The 20,190-nt window shown below is 38.0% G+C and overlaps 1 protein-coding gene across 2 annotated transcripts in view; it reads left to right on the forward strand.

Annotated features, from left to right (window-relative positions):
• The window catches only part of PEX7 (peroxisomal biogenesis factor 7), a 47,882-nt gene that overhangs the window by 11,980 nt on the left and 15,712 nt on the right, over nucleotides 1-20,190 (forward strand). For both annotated transcript variants that reach the window (XM_052784471.1, XM_052784470.1), the window contains exons 6-8: nucleotides 5,925-6,031; nucleotides 6,433-6,546; nucleotides 11,162-11,217. In XM_052784471.1, the coding sequence (XP_052640431.1) occupies nucleotides 5,925-6,031; nucleotides 6,433-6,546; nucleotides 11,162-11,217 (277 nt within the window). The remainder of the gene's footprint in view (nucleotides 1-5,924; nucleotides 6,032-6,432; nucleotides 6,547-11,161; nucleotides 11,218-20,190) is intronic.

Consider the following 20,190-nt stretch of genomic DNA (forward strand, 5'->3'; position numbering starts at 1 on the left):
AGTACCATTTTACCCTTATCTGCATGACTGTAGTATTCTTTGATACAGCTATGACACTGGCAAATGAAAATATGAATGTTTTGGATTCGACAAAGCCCAGGTTTAGAATGACTGCTAGCTTTTGTCGTAGTTACTGGGACCTCTGGTTTAATGCTGCATTCATTTTTAAATCTATTAGAGTCCTTAAGTTTACTGATCAGGGCAGATACATAGTTTTCATAACATCTTAAATAATGAAAAAGGGAAGGAAGTGTTTCTTAAATCTGCAAGATAATGTCTATATTCATCACTATTTAGATCAATTAATTGTATCTTTGCTCAAAGACTTATTTTTCAAACTGAAAGCCCAGGGCGAGAAATTTTCTCATACCACAAGGAACGATCATTTCTGAGAAATTTTTATTATGTTGACAGAACTGTTGGGGAACTGTAGCTTTGCTGGTTTACAAATGAACTTGTAAATCCAGCCTCCACTCTTTGTATGCTCTTGCATTCAGTGCTAGACTTTAAGGTTAAAATTAAAAAACATTGTTTATCTCTTATTCTGTTTTATTGCCAGCCCTGACATAGTGATTTGCCTTTTAAAAAGTTTGTCTTCTTGCGTACTGGTCCCTTAGTGACCAATGTGTGTAGTTAAGGGGTTGTCAAGCTGTAGTTTCATAAATCAGGCTGGCATGTAGTCTTGGCAGACCTTTCTGTGTTTGAGATCCAAATTGTGAAAGAAAAGTAAAAATGAACAAATTATTTTGTATGAAAAAATGAGCTGGGGGAGGTGTACATCTACTAAGAGGATGGTTACTGAATTATTTGGAAGGTAATAACCTTGAGTGCACTCCTCAGTAAAGAGGTGTAAGTTCCATGTGTAAGTTCATGGACCAAATTTGGGGTTGTCAGGTCTGAAGCTTCAGCTTGCATTCCTGCTTCAGAAGTAGCACAGGGCAAAACAAGGAGCTGTTGGGGAGTGGGGCTTGCAGACAAGTAATTCCAAAGATGTTTGTGTTTGTTCAGGTTCCTAAAAAACTGAAGGAAATAATCTTCTGTTCTGCTATGGCAGTGGTTTGTGATGAGGTCCAAAACGCTATAGTTAGAGGTTTATATTCCAATAGTTGTGTGTGGTGCAGGTCCACTTGTTGCTTCTTATGAGTTCTTTGCTGGTTATTTGCTTGTTGAATGTGCTAAAAGAAATGCCATCATGAACAAGGTTCAAGGCTTTGCAAAACTTGATCATTTTTGGAATCCAAATCCTAGAAGGATAAAAGAGTAAGAGGCTTCAATTTACTGCATAGTACCTTGTACAAATCAAGCATCTAGAGAGCAAACCGACTGTGGAGTTACTGTGTTTTGTTGCACTTTAGCTAAACTGCTGTTTATGCTAGAAGCTCTTAAAATGGAATTTACTTGCTTATTTTGCTGTGTCAAAACTATGTAATGAAGTGATGTGGGTGTTTTCATTTGCAGTCTATTGCTTCAAGACATACCAGCACAGTATTGTATTCATCCGAGTCTTGTGCTTGATAAGCTTTACTGAATCAACCTCTAATGGACAAGCTGAAATATTTTTCAGGAAATTAATTTGGCCCTCAATTTATAGTATGTGCTAACCATAGTAAAGTATTGTGTGAAGCACATGCTAGAATATAAAGCATTTTCAGGTTACAATATCTTGTATTAGAATCTTGTATTGTAAAATAACAGTTTAGTGTTGAGAAGAAAAATGCAGTAACAGTTTTTTTACGATGAATTAATATGTTTTGGGTCATTTGGGTTAGAGCTAGGGATCTAGCCAATATTGCCATTTCCTGAAGAATGGCTTAATAGTAAGTCATAAGTTAGGTCAATTTAGAAATAAAAATTTTGTCCGAAGATTTATGTTTAATGATCTTGGAAAACACTGAAATAAAAGTTTTCACTTTTTTTTTTTTTTAAACAATTTATACTTTTCAGGAAAAGACTCCGTTGAGGTCTTCTCTGAAATAACTTAAAGCTCTTTTGATTTTTAGCTTTACAGCATTTTGTATCAGACCAAAAAATTACCAGTTGGAAAGTACATTTCCACTGGTAAATATGTTTACTTGATATCTAGGTTGTGCTACATGGAAATAGATTTTGTGCATTCAGTAGAGTCCTGTTGGATGATTTAAATAAAGCTGCTATTTGTAGCACTATTTCTGTGTCTGTGTCTGGAATCTCATGGGCTTTATTAATCCTGTTCTAGGTTCACTTATACTGTCTATGATAGAAATGGACAGCATGATAATTTTAACATGCCTAAAAAGGTTGGTTTTGAGAGTCATGAGATTTTGGTTCTGCTCTTTATTGTCCCACAGATTTTCCATTTGATTCTGGCTAAATAATTTAATCTGGTTTAGTATTTAAAAAAATATATACAAGTAAGCAAGTAATGTTAATTTGTAATCATTAAATGGTACTGCAGAAGTACTTACTTTAATCGAGATTTCTTTGATGTTATACCATATATGCCAATACTTGTCTTTTACGCTGAATTCTTTTCCTCCAGTACATTAAAGATATGTTATTTGGGTTTTTTTCCTCTTGATGAGACAACAGTGTCAGAAGATCAGATTTCTTGCTTTAGAACTTAAAAAAAAGTCAGATTCATTTTTCTAAGTAAAACTTTAAGCTAACAGTACTTTAGTTCTTGAAAAACTTTGTATCTGCCCTGGTTAGAATCCTTTTTGCCTTCAGATAGTGTTTAAGGTTTCTTGGGTTTTTATTAATCTCCCAAATACCTAGCTATTTTTTATAGTTAATGTTGTACCTCTGCACTGTCTGGCAATGATTGCTTAGCTGGTTGTTGTCACAGGACTTAGGAGATTATGATTTATGGATTTGAGTAAAATACATCTGTGAGTAAAAAGCCAGTATTAAACCTACATGAAATTTAAATCTTAAATAATCTTTTCACTATCATACATTGTCATTCACATTAGCAGTCTTTATCCCATGTACCGGGATGATGTACTTGTAGATTAGCATCTCTTTCAAAAATTTTGAATAGATGAGTATATATTGTGTAGTTTCACTGATTCGTCCAAGATTTCACAAATATTCATTAAAATGAAAGAAAGCAATTACAATATACAAACAAATCTGGAATCATAATTATCTAACAGACCAGCAAAATCTGTTGCCATAGAGAAATTGCTTCTTACAAAAATAGAAATATTTTGTGGGGGAAATGTTGGCCACTTTTGTGGTTGTTTACTTTGGGATGCCAACTGGAAGTGGCTGTTAGTGAATATGATTGTACTAGGTGTGCTTTACTGGTACTTTCTATTATTATTATCCTACTACTGCTTTACCATACGGAAGAAATGAATCCTTTGTAATGCAGATTTGAAGGAGTCATGGAAATGTGGAAATTCCAAAATTTTTAACAGCAATTTTTGTTGAAATGAAATGTAAAAAAAAAAAAAAAATTATTGTGAGGTCATGGAAAGATGTTTGAGGTAAAAAAAAAAAAGTTTGCTAAAATGTGTAATGTGTCAGGATTACACTGTTTATCAGCCCTTTTTTTTTTTTTTTTTTTTTTAATTAAGCTGATTCTTCCACTTACTTAAATGGACAAATTGAATTTGCCTTTGGCTTTAATTCAGTCTGTTCTATTCACAGAAATGTTCACTTGCATGTTATGTTACTCCATTAAAGACATTTCACAAATAGTGCCAGCCAGAATTAATAACAGCTAAGTCTAGCATTTTCAAAGAAATTAAAAAAAAAAAGGGAAAATAACTCTTTCTTGTGCATCAGCATTTTCTATTAAAAAAGAAATAATTGGGGCAATTGTATATTTAGTGTCAAAATTGTTATTGGCTGAGTAACTTACTTTTCTAAATGTTTTTGGCCCTCATAGTGCTACCGTGGCCCATCTCTGTAGCAGTTCATTCTAGTTCACCTGGATTTATATATTTATTTGCTTGGCAAAAATGATCCTGTCTGTAGTGAAATATGTGTTTCCCCTTCAAATCTATGTTATCTGATGAAATTAAAATAAAAGCTTTTTAAGAAGTCCATTATAATATCTCAGAAAGATTTAAGACTCAAACTGAAATCTGTCCTCTGCAGGCAAGCAGATTAGCAAGACTAATGGTGGGTGGATGGGCATACTACCTTTTTTTTTTTTTGCCAAGACCCTGCTGGTCATGTTTCTTCCTCTCCATATGCTGCCCTGTTTTTATAAGCACTGTAGTGATGTTTAGGGCTTCAGCTGACTGCAGGGTGTCATTGTCAGCAGTGCTATACATATACTGAGCATGTCTTGCTCTTGACAGTACTAAAATAGGCGAGGAGAGTGAAAACTGTGGAAAAATCATGTATTGTTCCTACCTTACAGGTAGGGAATTTATCCACCAAGAGTACAGTATCTCTCACAACCATGGAGTCTGGGGAAGAGCCAACCAACCATCAGAGCAAAGCTTCCCTTGATCTGTGTAGTACCACAGTCATAAGGCTATTCTTGTGTCATGTAGTGGAACCAAGCTCTGTCTAGCTTCATTTTTGTATTCAAACTTTCCAAGCATTTTATGTCTTTTTTGCAAAGTCTACAGAGCCTGGTCGTTCGTGCAATAAGAATGTTGTTCTGGCTCTAGGGATGGTTTTGTTTGAACTGTAGCCAGTTTCTTGAAAAAAGCTATGATTTTGTGTCCCCAGCTGTGTATTTTAAAGCCACTGACCTACTGGGCACTAAAACCATCAAAATGCTTATATCTAAACAACATAAAAATCGTAATTATTCATGATAACCAATTTGAGGATTTCTAGAAGAGTTTCTGGTAAAGAAACATTAGTAATTTCTTCAGTAGCAAGGTAAAACAGTGTTTTTTTAATTTAGGTAGTATTGATCCATGCTTTCTGTAGGAATCACGGGTGTTTGGATACAGCTTCTAGTGATTTTATTTGTCTCTTGAAAGAACACAGGCCTAATAATGAATTCTAATTAATTTTCTCTCTCTGTAAACAAATGAGCTGGATAATCCATTTTTGCTGATACAAAGCTAAATATTCAGGGTTAATGAGAGAATCGTGATTTAAAAAATTGAAAAGCATGGTTGTCTTGTCAGCTGATGCAGTTTTCCCTGTCTTTGTAAGCCATTAGGAACTGAATTTTTAAGAATGGTATACACAAATGCTAAGGATCTTTAGGGATAGAAGGCAATTTATGGCTGGAGGTGAAGAGAGAGGCTCAGGTGAGTCACAGCTCTTAAGTTAAGCTGGACTCCGTTGCTCTCTGAAAACCTCTGTCTGTGTGTGCATGCACATGTGCAGGTGTGTGTATGTGCTCTGAGGTTAAAGCAGATGTTGCCTTTAATATGTATAACAGTTACAGCAGAATGACTTTATCTTCTGATATTTCAATAAATGAGAGTAACTGTGCAGGTTTTGCACATGATGAGTACAAGTAATGCGTCTTAAATTTTCCTTTCATTGAAAGAATCTGGAGAGAAGTTGCATTTTAAATAACTGCTCACTTTACTGCACACCAAAAGCATGTGTCTGGGTACTTTTTCTCAAGTGGCTTGCAGGGAAAGTTTTTTCATGATTCTGGTCTTCTAAGTCCATTTTTAAATGGACCTTAAGCTCCTACTTTAATTAAATGTTATTTAAGTATTTTACCCCATCTCCTTTTAATCAAATCAGAGTTTAAAAAATAATGAAAGTGTTAGTAAAAAAATGAAGTTGTATTTTTTTCTTTTTCTAATGAAAGAGCAATAGAATTTCTGATTTCTTTTGTGCATCAATCTGACCTCTGTGTCCATAATGTGCTTGCTTTATTTGGCATAAGACTCTTCATATAATGGTTTGTATTTCATACAGCTAAGAAACAGTTGTCTGCTAAGTACTAGTGGATTAACTCTATTCCATAACTGATTAAAAAATGTTGAATCAATTTCTTTTTGTTTCAGGTGACCAGACTTTAAGAGTTTGGGATGTGAAAGCCCCAGGAGTCAAACTTGTGATACCAGCCCACCAGGCTGAGATCTTGAGCTGTGACTGGTGCAAATATGATGAGGTATAAAACTGTTCAACCACCTGTTTTCCTAACTGAACCACTCTCATTAAATAGCAGGGGTTTTTACTGCAACATTAATGCATCTTCTCTTTATAAAAATATGTCTAGTTGCTTTGTTGCTCTCATTCACTACTACATCTTCAGAAGAGCATTTTTCCAACAGATAGATGGCCCAGGTAGATCAGAGGTTTTGCTTTTTCTTTTGTATAGTGGACAGAATAGTGCATAGTGGAGAAACAGTTTGTATTTCTCTGTTCTCTTTAATTTATACACTGGAGACCTCATTTATTATTTATTCATCTGTATTGTTTGATTTATCTAACTGTTGTAGCCAACATACACATGACTGCAATTTAATAACTAAATTGTCCTGATATATCTGTGCTTTATCAAATCATCAGAACTTGCTGGTAACTGGTGCAGTTGACTGTAGCTTGAAAGGCTGGGATTTGCGGAACATCCGGCAACCAGTGTTCATCTTGCTTGGTCATACCTATGCTATCAGAAGAGTAAAAGTAAGTTGTATTTTATTCCCATTGACCACCACTGAATTGTTACACAATTTTTTCTGGAAAGCAGTAATATTTTATATTGGCTAATAACTAGGGAAAAACCAACAGATGTTGAAGATTTTAGGTGCTACAGGAACTGTTCTTGGAAACCTTCAGTTTAGCACTGTGAAACATTTTGATATTTAGCAGACTGCTGGGATTTCAAAGTAAATGACACCTTCAAAGTCAATATATTTCCATGAGGCGTGTTTGAGAGCTTGAGAGAGGATTGGGAGGTTTACTTCAGCTAAGTTATATGGGAAATTTGAGATAGAGGAAATACCTTCCCTTGTTTGTTTTTTAAATGGTGCTGTGCCTTTTTCTTTCGATACAAAGGGTCAATATCCACGTAAAGCAAGGTATAGAACTCATTGTGAATATGTGGTTTTGTATATACAAAGAAAATGATAATATGTTCCAGAGATTTTGAAACTTTATGCATGAAAGGCTACAGATGATTATACTGGATCTGTGTACTACTAGATCACCCACCAATAGGAATTTGTTCTAATGCACAATGACATTTTTTTCATATTAGTGCTTATTATTTTTTTATATTAGTCAGATAATACCTTTTAAAGCCTTTCAGGAACAGCTATGTTTATTAATATTTTCTAGGAAGTCTGAACTGGTAGAAAATAATGATCCTGGGTCAGTATTTTGCTTCACATGCCCTTGGAATTTTTGATGTGTTTCTAACGACTTTAAAAGTTGCTGTGCTTAGGTTGTAGTCTGTCAGAAAAGCGCGTGTTTCAGGGAGTGAATCCTGTTTGTGGCCAGACAGCCTGAGAAGCTGCTGCTCCTCCTTATCCCAGCTACCTTTGCCTGCTATCCTCACTGGTGGTGGCTGTCCAGTCTTTTTTTCTAACTTAATTCCTACATGACCATGCTCTGATCTGGCTCTGTGAAATGTTTTCCATAGCAGAAGAACATTTAGCAGTGGTGTTTGAGTTTGTTTTTTCTTGGTTTTTAAGAAGGTCATTTTGCAACTCCAATTTGACAGCCATTAAGATGGATGAATCAATACAGTATCAATCAATACAGACTGTAATATTCTTACTCACTGACAGTGGGATCTTTTAAAAACAGCTCTGCCACTAAGGGATTCATAGCACATTGTCTTCATGATAAAATGGAGAAAGTGAATGCAGAATTGTTATTCACCATAACCTGTGATAATAGAACTAAAGGACACTTCATGAAACTAGTAGAAGATGGATTTACGAGCAGATGGAAATCCTTCTTTTACACATCACATGGTAGACTTCTTGTATTAGCTCTCTGCACAAGGGGTTGCGTAGGCACGCAGTGTCATCAGGTTCATGGATAGCAGCTGGTTGATAAACAGATACTAGAAGAGCTAGACAGGGATAGCATCTCTAATTTTCCTACTCTCTATCATCCTGGGCTGCATTAGAAAGAGTGTTGCCAGCGGGTTGAGGGTAGTGATCCTTCCCCACTACTCACTGCACTAGTGAGACCACATGTGGAGTGCTGGGTCCAGTTCTGGGCTTCCCAGTACAAGGGAGATGTGGACATACTACAGTAAATCCAGCAAAGGGCCACAAAGATTAAGAGACTGGAGCCTCTGTCCTACCAGGAGAGGCTGAGAGAGCTGGGACTTGTTTAGTGTGAAGAGAAGGCTTAGGGGAGGATCTTATCACTGTGTATGAATGATTGGGGGAAGTAGAGAAGACAAAGCTTGACTATTCTCAGTGGTATCCAGTGAGAGGACCAGAGGTGATTGGTACAAACTAAAATACAGAAGATGCCATGTAAACATACAGCACTGGGCTTGAAGACTGTTGGCCTGACCAGGTAGGGTATCTTTTATATTCTTATACCGTCTCATCTGAGTTTCCATTTAATGGCCCATCATGCTCCCTGTTTTCTTAAAATGCTTTGAAATGATTATTAGGAGTGGGCCAGCAGTAGAACTTTCTTTGCACCAACTTCTGAGATCAGTTCACTAAGTGGCTTTAAGGAGATGGTGGGGAGGCTATATATGCGTACACATGCAAAGGAGAGGTATGTGAGAGTACATGACTTCTGTTCCGTCTTAACAGGCTTTTATAGTTTCCATTTCAAGATAGACGTGGTCCCTGTGGACATAAGATATGAGAGTGTGGGCCAGCAGATAGAGGTGGTGTGGCATATCTACACTTGTGTGGTATAACTCACCAGTCACACTAGAGAGAGAGACCAGGATGCTACCTAAATACAGGCAGCTGTCCCTACCAACTTCCCTTCCTCTACATTGTGCTGACACTAGCAGTTATAAAGCTGTGCAGCAAGCTGGCTCAGCTGATTGCTCTGACTGAAAATCCTGTCCCTAAAAGTGACTAGTTTCTGTCTGGATCACTAAGCTGTCTCAATTTGTCGCTTAACTGCACAATTGCAGGCCCTGACACAAAGGAGGGGGGCAGGAGCACACAGCCTGAAGTGGAAAGGAAAGGGCAAAAGGGAAGGCCACAAGTCTTGGCAGCAGTGCACTCTTAAATTAGCTTAAACCAACCATGAAATCACACTCTTCAGTTGTCTGTCTTTTGTATTCTGTTCATTTGTTCAGGGTTGTGTTGACTGTCAGATCTGAGGCTGGCAAGGAATTCTACCCAACATGATACTGTCAGGATTCCTGCAGATTTCTTGTGGTCTTTTATTGCAGTACAGGGTATTATCAGCACACTGAGGTCATCTGGAGCCCTTTACAGGAGATTTTGACATTGGTGCATTTGGCGCTTTCATATTCTTGGCTGGCTTCAATCTCATACTGAAATGTTGTTATGGTTTTGGAGTTTACCTAAAAAGATATTTGGATGAATGATCTGTGAAATATTGGAGGTCAGGCTAGATGGTATGTTGGTGTCTTCTGTCATAGAATCATAGAATCATTTCGGTTGGAAAAGACCTTCAAGATCATCAAGTCCAACCATTAACCATGCCCCCTAAACCATGCCCTGGAGTACCCTATCCACTCGCTTTTTGAATACCTCCAGGGATGGTGACTCAACCACTTCCCTGGGCAGCCCATTCCAATGTTTGACAACCCTCTCAGTAAAAAAATTTTTCCTAATATCTAACCTAAATCTCCCTTGCCTCAACTTGAGGCCATTTCTTCTTGTCCTATCTCCAGACACCTGACAGAAGAGACCAACACCCTCCTCACTACAACCCCCTTTCAGGTAGTTGTAGAGAGCGATAAGGTCTCCCCTCAGCCTCCTCTTTTCTAGACTGAACAACCCCAGATCCCTCAGCCGCTCCTCATAAGACTTGTCGATATGTAACTGTTCAGATGGTAAAATTGTAGTATCTTATAGTTAAGTGGAACAGAATTTTAAAATACTCTCTTCTCTTTGTAGCAGAAAGACATTATGCAAATTCTTTCACCGTACGTGTGTAGTACTCTGCTAAGTATTTTGATAAGAGTTTGCTTAGGTAAGTTTCTAGGATACTTAAGGTTAATGGCAAAGCTTTTCAGCTTTGACAAGTTGTTTTTGCTTCAATCTGAAACTATGTGGACAAAGATGCAAAGAGGGCATGTGGGAAATGTGCCATTGGTTTTTACTGCCCATCAGACTTCTTCCCCTTTTATTATTCATATTCCTGAGATGCAGAAGAAAAAGATGTTTTGTTGTGATTCCCCCCCCCCCCCCCCCCCCCCCCCGAAAAATTGTAGGAAATCTGGAGAGGTTAATGTTCAAGCATGCACATCGCTCAATTCTGCTATAGTAAAGAGAACTCTCAGCAGAGTTCAGCAGGCAACAACATACACTGCTCTTTTGGCAACTTGGACAGTTGTGGCAATAGCCCAGGATTAACTTTTGACTTTGTAGTAGCTGTGAATAATATTGGAAGTCTTGCAGGAAGAATCTTGCCTGTGAACCATGATGTGAGGGACCTGCATTTCAAACTGAAGTTATGTCAATGACTTTTCTATTTCCTGTTGAGAAACACAGACCTTAAAATAGTTGGAAAACTGAGAATTGCCAAAAAGCTGGAGCCAAGGTGAACGATTTTTGCCGAAGTGCATCCTTATTGCTGCAGTTAGAGTCTGTAGAAGAGTGTGTCCTGAAAAATACCATGCAGGAGAGGGAAGAAATCATGAAGTGACATTATACTGCCTTCAGTTTTTCAAGTTATCTCCAATTTTACGATTTCTGTAAATAATGTCAAAATTTTAGGGCATGGAATTGATGACAGTAATCTATCTTGCGTTCTGTGCAGTATGGCACAAATTTTCTCTCTGAAAATAATGAACTGGTAACATAGCTTTTGTGAAACTCGCTTTATATGAGATGATACTGTTCATATGTATGTTCTAAAACTTCTTAACTTTACAGCAGGGTTGTTTGGCACTGCTGTAATGAAATCAAACCAAACCAGGATACCATAGAGCATTCCTTGTAACTAGAAGCATGGCGGGGCAATTTGCTGATGTCGTCTGATTTGTTGCAGCATGATGTGGTACATACCAAGACAGTTTTAACTGTTAAACTTTGGTAGCTTTCTACTTACAGTAAGTCTATATATATTCACAATGTTTTTACTTTAAAAGTTGTTCTGTTTTGTTTTCTTGCAGTTTTCACCATTCCATGCAACTTTGTTGGCATCTTGCTCCTATGATTTTACTGTGAGGTACAGTATTTTTTTTTTTTATTTGGATAAAAATGGAAAGATAATCTATTTTAATATGGCTTGCAATAGAAGAGTTCTAGAGGGGCCATACTGAAGTTGCTAGTGGATGTTTTCTCTCTTCATGAGCTATGTTGAAAATGCATGGGTTCTTCACTTACAGGCTAGCTCAGTCACTCTTCTGAGTATCTGCTCTGACAGATGCTTTCTGTAATTCTTTTCACATCATTCTGCTGAACGTAGTTGCATCTGGCTGTGATAGTGTCTGATAAGAAGGTAATAACCTGTTAAATGAATGTAGGTGGGTGACTTTGTATGTTTCTGTGACATATTTTTATTTAAGCTTTTTATGAACAATGTTTCTGTCCTACCAGGATTTGAGGAAGCTTTATTATTGTTTCACAGCGTATATGCTGAAGTTCTTTAGACAAGACTTGTGCAAGTTCCCCTGGCTGCCCAATATATCTGATACTGCTGAGGATTTTATAGTACAGCTGATTTAAAGCTGATTAAAATTCCTAAAGGAGTTTGACTTCGTATTAGGACTTCTCTAAGATACACAGTGTCATAAGTCAGTATACTATGAAGTGCATTCCTGAATATTTCAATCACATTCTTTGATCTACCTTTTAATTTTATAACATGGACTGAATATAGTAGGTAGTATGTTTACAAATAGGAGAAGCCCTCTTGTCTCCACAAGTGACTGCAAACTTATCCCACTCACTCAAATCATCCCAATTGATGTCACTTCTGGTTGTGTCCTAAGTGGTCTGACACCAGACACAGAAAGGTTCTGTTTCCTAAGGAAAACTTTGTTAACTCTCAGTGCCTGTATATGTTTCTAAATCATAAATATATATAGTCCTGTGCCATAACATCATATAAAGTTGCGTCATGAAGTTAGTGTGTTAAGCATTGTAGGAATTTTGTATATTTTCAAAAATCTTACTGGAAGAGTGGTATAGCTGGAATAGTCTGTTTTCATCTGAGCTCTTGGTCGCAGCTCCCAGAACACAGCTAACAAACATGCAGGAGTGCAAAGGGGCTCTGAAGCTCTGCTATAGATGGTGTGGGACTGCTTGAGACTGTACAGTGACAATGGTAATGTTCCACAGGGAGACAGCTGCTGAAGCAGTTGCCCTTGGCACATGTGAGTCCTCAACCTCCATAGCACTAGAGAGGATGTTGCCTTCCAGGTCTTAGGCTGTAGGGAGTGCCTCGTGACTCTTCTTGGGGCTAGGGTGATGGTGGCCTCACCTGTGGGAGGTGTGTTCTCTCTGAGGTACTGAGGTAAAGGAGCTGCAGGACGTGAGCAGGCTGTGTACACTCAAGGACAGTGAATGCAAGATCGACAGGGTCTTCACAGGTACCCTTCAAAGGTGAGAGCACAAATCCCCCAGTGCAAGGAAGGAGGGACAGTTAGAGACTATGCTTCAAGCAGTAGAGGATAAAGGTAAAGATTCCCATGATGGGGGAGACTGGAAACTTGTGACTTCTGACAACACAGATTGGAGCTAGAGAACAGATGTAGTGCCCTGGAAATGGGTGAGCGGGAACAAGCTCAGTCTGGGGAGATGTCAGAGTCAGCTGAGCCTGAATCAAGCGTCTGCACCAAAAGAAAAATGTGCATCATCACTGGAGACTGCCTCCTGTTGCCCTCTCCTCTTGAAGTATATGTCTGCCAACCCAACTTGATGTCTTGGAAGGTTTTGTTGCCTCCCTTGGGTTGAGGTCCAGGAGGTTGTGCAGAGACTGCTAGGGTTTGTCCAGATTCAGAACACTGCCTTTTCCCACTTCCCTGTATGGGTTCTCATGTTACTGAAGGAGGTGACCATGAATGTACCAAGAGTGGCTACATGGCACTGACAGCCCTGGTGGTGTTTTCCTTGATCCTGACAGTGAAGGAGAAGAAAGGTCCAGGTAGGAAAAGACACCTCCAGCAAATAAACACTTGGCTGTGTAGATGGTGTGACAAGCAGGGCTTTGTCTTTTACAACCACAAGGTCCTCTTACAAGTGATTGGGTACTGTGAGGCAGGGATAAGATCCATCTGACAAAGTAGGGCAAGAGGCCAACAGGCTTGCTAAGCCAGTGAGGAGTGTTTTAAACTACAGATAACAGGGCAGAGTGACCATAACCTGAAGAGAAGCAAAGCATGAGGATCAGAGAAGAGTGTGGGGACTAGCATAATGCCAGAGGCTTTTGCACTTTCTGTGTAGAAGCAGCCTGACACCTGTGTACAGCAGAGGAGACAAATGGGGAATTAGAAGTCCATGTGTGACGGCAGAGCTGTGGCCTCTTGGGCATTATAGAGAAATGGTGGGACCACTCACAAGACTTGAGTGCTGCAATGGATAAAGGCTCCTCAGGAAAGAGAGGCCAGGAAGGCGAGGTGGTGATAACAGTAAATCTGTGAGTTTAGCTGTCCAGTCACTCCCTTAAATTTTCAGTCTCTACACGGGCTGGTTCCTTTCAAAAAATCGTGCCTTTCTCTTGTAGATTAGAACTGGATGGTGAGCTTGTGTAATACTCCTGTCCCCCATAGGCATGTCATTATTTCAGTAAAGGACTTAAGTGCTTGAGAACCTTTCCTAAGTTTATGTTAATTGTTACTCATTTGCTTACTGTAATAATGGGTAGTGCCTTGCCAGTGGTATGCACTGTCATGTGGTTGGTGCCAGGAGCCTGACCGTGTAAGTGCTGTGATGTCCATATGTATGTAACTTTTTAGACTGCTGTACCAGCATTCTGTCTTATATAAAGTGCTTAATTTTATTTATGTTTAAAATGCACTTCTCATAGAATACTGCACAGTGGTCTGTGGAAGGTTATTTATGGGATCTTACTTAACATCCTTTACTGATGCAGTGCCAGCTGGTTTGCAGTGTATCGTTTCTCAAAAGGCTTCTAGGTCTAAAATAAAAAGTGGTAATTGGCTTCTTCCAGTGGTCTTGTCTGAGCAATAAGACTAATAATCAGCATGCTGATGCATTGAAGTGACTTGATTGTGTGTTGTGCTCTTCCCATTTTTGACACCAACTATATATCCTTCAGGTTTGGCACTAATACAGCTTATGCGGTACTGAAATCTAGTGCAATTTCAACTCTGACATTTTCATATGTGGAAACTGTCAGTAAAGATGAGGAGGGCTCCTAGCTCATATACCAGGGTGTCTGTAAATGCAGAGCTTGGGGATCTTTTCACAAAATGCCACTCTAGGCATTTTTTTTCTGTCCAAACAATTACTTGTTGTGACTACGGACAGAGGGCAGGGTTGAAGAGGTGAAATACAGATTTTTAGCAGTTTTCTAAAACTATGAGTTTCTGAGTTTGGTTATGAGGGAACAAACCACAGAGAAGGCCAGGTGAAAGTCTTTGGAAAAGGTGGTGCAAGCAAAACATTCTGTATAATGGAGGAAACTTGTTACCGCAACACTGGGTAACATCTCTCTTAAAGAATATATGATGAATATGTTGTACCTCTACCACATATCCTGTACTGTCATTTACATGAAGAAATGTAGCTCACAGTAAGAAGTAGAGTTCACTTAGAAATGTTCAGAGTTTGACTGGATGCACCATACACTCCACATATGCTGTCATGTATGCACATGCATATACACACACGTGTGTACATGTGGGCATGACTGTATAAACACATACATACATTTCAATTTAAGAACAAAAATACTTGATAAATATATAAAAGGTGGAAGAGAAGTAGGGATTCCAGTACATGGTATTAATTTTGGATCTTGTTGAATCTACTCAAGGCTTGTGACTTTTTAGCCACATTTGATAGTAATTCATACAACAGTATGCTATGGCAGTCCTTTAAAAACAGATTCATTGATACAAACAGCGTTATTTTAATAGCAGCTTAGTTATGATATTGTGCTTTTATTTTCTTTAACGTTTCTGTTTAAAGCTCAGAATTGTCTGTAAGCATTAACACATAGTACATAACTGGATACAGCATAGCTTACTGTTTAAACTCTGTAATCTTAAATGTTACTGAAACTTTGTAGCTTGACCAAACAAACACAAATCTTGGATAATGTTACCAAACTGCCATGTAAGGGGCAGGGGTTTTGTTTGTTTCGGGTAGAACAGCTAGTTTGGCGCAACTGGCTATCTAAAAGCAAAAAATAGTAGGTTGAAGGCAAAGTTAACAATACTTAGCTTCATCCTTTGCAAATAATAGAATGATTGCATGTGTGCACTATAGTCAAGCTACTGAAAAGAGAACTAGTTCACGTGCCAACTTCATACTGGGGGCTAAGAAAAAGAGAGTGTAGACTTGAACTTGGGTTTTTACATACTTGGGTATAATGATTTGGATTTAACCCCTGTCTACTAAATGCCTCATTGAGACACCATTTCCTTACTCTTTGGAACAGTTCAGGAAAACTTAGGTTAATTAAAGAGCAGTTTTAACACAAATTAATCATTAAAATGCCAGGAAATGCACAAAGTACTGTAACGTTTCCAGGACTTATTTAGGTCTGCATGCATGTTCTTAAACCTTATCTCTATCAAAATACAGTTTGAAAGAACATCAGTGTCATCTCTTACTGGAATCAGTGTTTTATATTTCTGGACTCTCTTCAGTATAAAAAAAAAATAAAAATATCTTGATGCATTAGGCACAGACAGTGCTCACCAAAATCTAAACAGATCTGATAAATTACAGAACTTCATTAAGCTGGTATCAGGCCAGATCTTGAAATGTATTCACAGAAGCTTGCCTCTGAGGCAAAAAGGCGATTTTTTTGAAAGTTGTACTATACTGGACATCATCTCTGCAAGATGCTTTAAGGTAAACCACTATCTCCCGCTCTCCATCGCTATGTACAAGTTCAGTAACTTGGATCACAAAGAAATCTTGAGAACTTCTGGAATAATGCTGCTCGTAAAAGAAACTGGTTTTCACTTCAGTTAATTATCCTTGTTGTCTTTTTTTTTTCTCTTTTTTTTTTCTTCAACATGAAAAGGTGGGTGTTCACTTATTTGCTGTCTTTTTTTCTTTTTTTTTTTTTTCCAAATGGAAAATGTCTTCCTGCTGATCAAAATGCTTGTCACTAGTGGTTTCCAGTGTGAAGCTGAAAACTCTGCAGTAGAAGAACCTGTTAATTTGAATGTCTCAGTTGATGATAGCTCCTGCATCATTACAAAAAATCGCCTTGATAGCAGAGTTGCTAGTGGTAGTCAGAGCTTTGGGCATTACATCTGACGAAACTAACAAAATTCAAAACCGACTGTACTGTGCAATTATGATTTAACTGTTTGTTGCAACTATAGAGTTAGTCAAAATCGCTCGTGCACCAGTGTAAAGCATATCTGTTTTCTTACATGTTTCCTTTTTGGATTAAAACAAGAATTACAATTTCATGGTAAATATTTTGACATACAAATGAATGCCCGTGTTCTTGTATTTTGCAGGCATTTTCCTGCCTGCACATGCTAATTTTCTTTGAAATAAGTATTATGAGATGGAATTTCTCTTAAAACTAGGAAAGTGTTGGTCGCAGGAGCTACTCATCAAACGACTCAACCTCATAAATAGATTAATATCTTTCATCTATGGAAACAAATTTTCTGGTGCTATGAATAGCACTATAATATTGTTGAAGAATACAGCAAAGAGCTGTGTGGGGTTTTTTTCTTTTTAATTTCTTTTAATAAATAGGTCTGTATAAGTGTTAAATATTTGTAATTAAAACTTTCAAGTATTTATACTTGAATATTTAACTATGGCAGCATCTGAATATTTTTTTTTTCTTATGAAAAGTGTGTCTTTTTTCTTCTAAAAAACCCCTTTTAAATTTTTGGTTGTGAAGCTATCTATTATTTCTCAGTTTGTCATACAAATATATTTAAATCTTTCTCTACACAATGTATCCTCCCTGTCTAAAAGGCAAAGTTAGGGTTTTCCTGTGGACCGATGAGGAAACAGAAGTATTGAGAGAAACCACACATACCTACAGTATTATCTGTATGTTAGTGACAACCACTTCTGTATTTCTCAGGCATCTGACTTACACATTTTTAGCCAAGTGACCTTTCCCTGTGCTTGATGAAGAGTGGGGCATGTGTCAAAGTGAACTGAAGCTCCAGTCTAGAATCATGATACGAAAGGACAGGGAATATTTAGAAGCTCTGATGAGACCATAGATGTCCCTAAGTTAGGGGTTTGCATCCCCTTCTAGTTAATTTGTGTTTTGGCAAGAAATTGGGAAATAAAGAGTAAGCTGGATAACTTCACTCTCTAACTACACTTAAATTACTGTGTATCAGCAGCAATGAAGTTGTTACTGTTGTACACCAACCAGCCCATATAGGCTCATGACTTCATCCTGCACCATGTATTGATTTAAGCTAAAAGTAGTAGAGAAGACTTGTACTTGCCTAAATGGAGTTTCTCACTTGCATTTCTTAGATCAGATTGAACTTTATAGTGACAAGAAATACCTTCAATTTGTGAGCACGCCTTGTTTTTCAGGGCGCTCTCTTTCTGGTTTAGGATCTTTGGTTGATACCTCAATAGAATGATGATGCGCATACGTTCCAAGGTTGGCTTTAAGCCCATGATGATGATGAGAGTGAAATCATTGTTTGGAGGAAAGTATTAAAATTGCTTGTAAGTGTTGCTAATTCAAAGATCTTCAAAAGCAGAAGGGATATTATGAAGGCTAGTCACTAGTTGTTCTTAAAAGTTATTCTGTTACATTGTGGCAGAAGAACTGAAATAAACATAATTTGCAATCTGCCATTTTACCTTATAGGAAGAATGTTTGTATGGGATTTCATTGTCAGGACATCAACTCACATGTGTAATAAGAAAAAACAGTGGTGCATATGCAGTTCTATTAGAGTAGGGTCATAAATGTGAAAGTGGTGTGCTTTGTTTTCCCATACAGTACATAGGAAGTATACCAAGAAGTTAGCATTTCAGCAAGAATTACTTTGAAATAAAGCATGTAAGTTGAGTCCTTGGAGAAGAACTATGCTACTGGAGCAAACTCAAAAGTGAAACCTATTTCAGAATTACTTTTTTGGATCCTATTCCATTTGATTTGGCTCTCAAGCAATTCTTCCTCTTTTCTTTGATGCTTGTGGAATATAATACTTTGAATAAAGGCTTTCTTCTATACCTGAGCTGCTTCATAATGATGATACTTTACTGGAACTGTGATGAAATAATCTCATAAGGATATTATTGTGGAAATAGTTAGATGTCCCCAGTTAATGCCTGAAGTAACAATGTTGCCTTGATAGGCCTGTATCCAACAGTAGCTTCACAGTAAGTTCTGCTCTGACAGCAGTTTTTCTAGTTTGCAGGAAGAACTTTTGCAGGTAGCTATCTTTGCACAGGGATTAGAGAATGGGAGCAGGAGAATGAATTGCGTGATACACATGTAGTAAACTAACACTGAGTTCTGGGTTTCTCTTGGAAGCTTCTTGGTTATATACATCCATATGCTACTGTGACCTCTGCCTGATGTGGTTGTGTGTGGATGGCGGCATTAGTCATTGAGTAGGCTTTTATGGAAAGCAGCTTCTAAATAGCTGATTCACACCCACCTAAAAATACAATGTATGAAGACATCTTTATTTGAAACCTAAGAGTAGTAGTAAAGCTTTCATGCATAAATATTTATCACTTTTTGTTGTTGTTCCCCAGAAGGAAATGGGCTTGAGGAGTTGTGTTCTTTGTGCTCCCATCTGTGCATTTTCCCTGAATCATATCCTGAAGTAACTTTAGAACCTATTGGAAACTTAATTAGATTTGACAGGAAGGTTGTAGTCTAAATTTACTAAGCTTGTACAATTTTAATGGAAACTCATGAGCATATAAGAGAGGGAAGTCCAAAGTGTTACCTTAAGGAAGGCAAAAGATGTAGCATGAATTCACCACCTGTCTAATCTGCTTGCTGATCCTAGCTAGCTCCTTGGTGTGCAGAAACAGGATGCCACATTACATGCATTGTACTACCTTGTACAGACACTGGAACCTGAAATGATACTTGCTGCCTTTTTTTTCCCAGCCAGTGGTGAAAGTGCAGGGGCAGGAGGTAAGGGTAGAGTGGGGATAAGGACATGGTAGGAGATAGGTAGGAGAAACGATATTGGGCATTGGTGAAAGTGTTTTGGTGGAGGAGCACAGGAGATGTATGTAGCAAGATAGATCTCTGTGATATTGCTATGGATGGTATAAAGTGCAAAATCCATAGGATGACAGGCTTTTTCTTTTCACATAATGGCCTGTTTAGAATAAGCAGTCCAGTTGCAATGTACGTGCAGCTTATGAATTGCAAGTGAAGTACATGTAAAACAAATATGAAACTATCAAGAAATGAGGGAAAAGTTATACCTTCAACAGTTCTAGTGAAAAAAGTTTAAGAAAATGCACTCGTATGGGTTGCAAGGTGTCTACGGTCAGTGCAGATGTGACTGCAGTTGTGAGTGCTAGCTTTAAAGTACATAATATGGGTAAAAAATGCTAGTTCCGTCTAAGTGGCACACCTCTGATTGTACAGGCTGTACAAACTTGCAGTGGACCCTAAAAGCGTATGCGGTTGTTTGGTCCACTGTTGGAAGTTCTTGCTGCCAACTGTGTAGATACACCTACAATTAAAGTAATGCAAGCACACCTATTTGTGCTGTGAATGCATCTTCATTTTGCTGTACAGCTATGATGCTGGGGTAAACACTGTCTTAGAAAACCTGCATTGCACTTGAAGTGTTCAGAATATGATGGAGGTTCACTCTGAGCAAAATATTGTTGCTAGTCTTGGAAGCTGGGCTATAGATAGTGCTTTTCACTTTGGACTGCAGAGTTGTTATGAGAGACATTATTAACTTAACATCAATGGTTCTCGGTCCTGCGACAGTACATTTTTTTGGACTTTCCCTAGTAATTATTTTTATATCAAAAAACCAAAGGTCCCAGATGGTCTGTGGAACTTGAA

Source organism: Harpia harpyja, chromosome 4 (genome assembly GCF_026419915.1).
Source record: "Harpia harpyja isolate bHarHar1 chromosome 4, bHarHar1 primary haplotype, whole genome shotgun sequence".
In the NCBI taxonomy this organism is placed as follows: Eukaryota; Metazoa; Chordata; class Aves; order Accipitriformes; family Accipitridae; genus Harpia; species Harpia harpyja.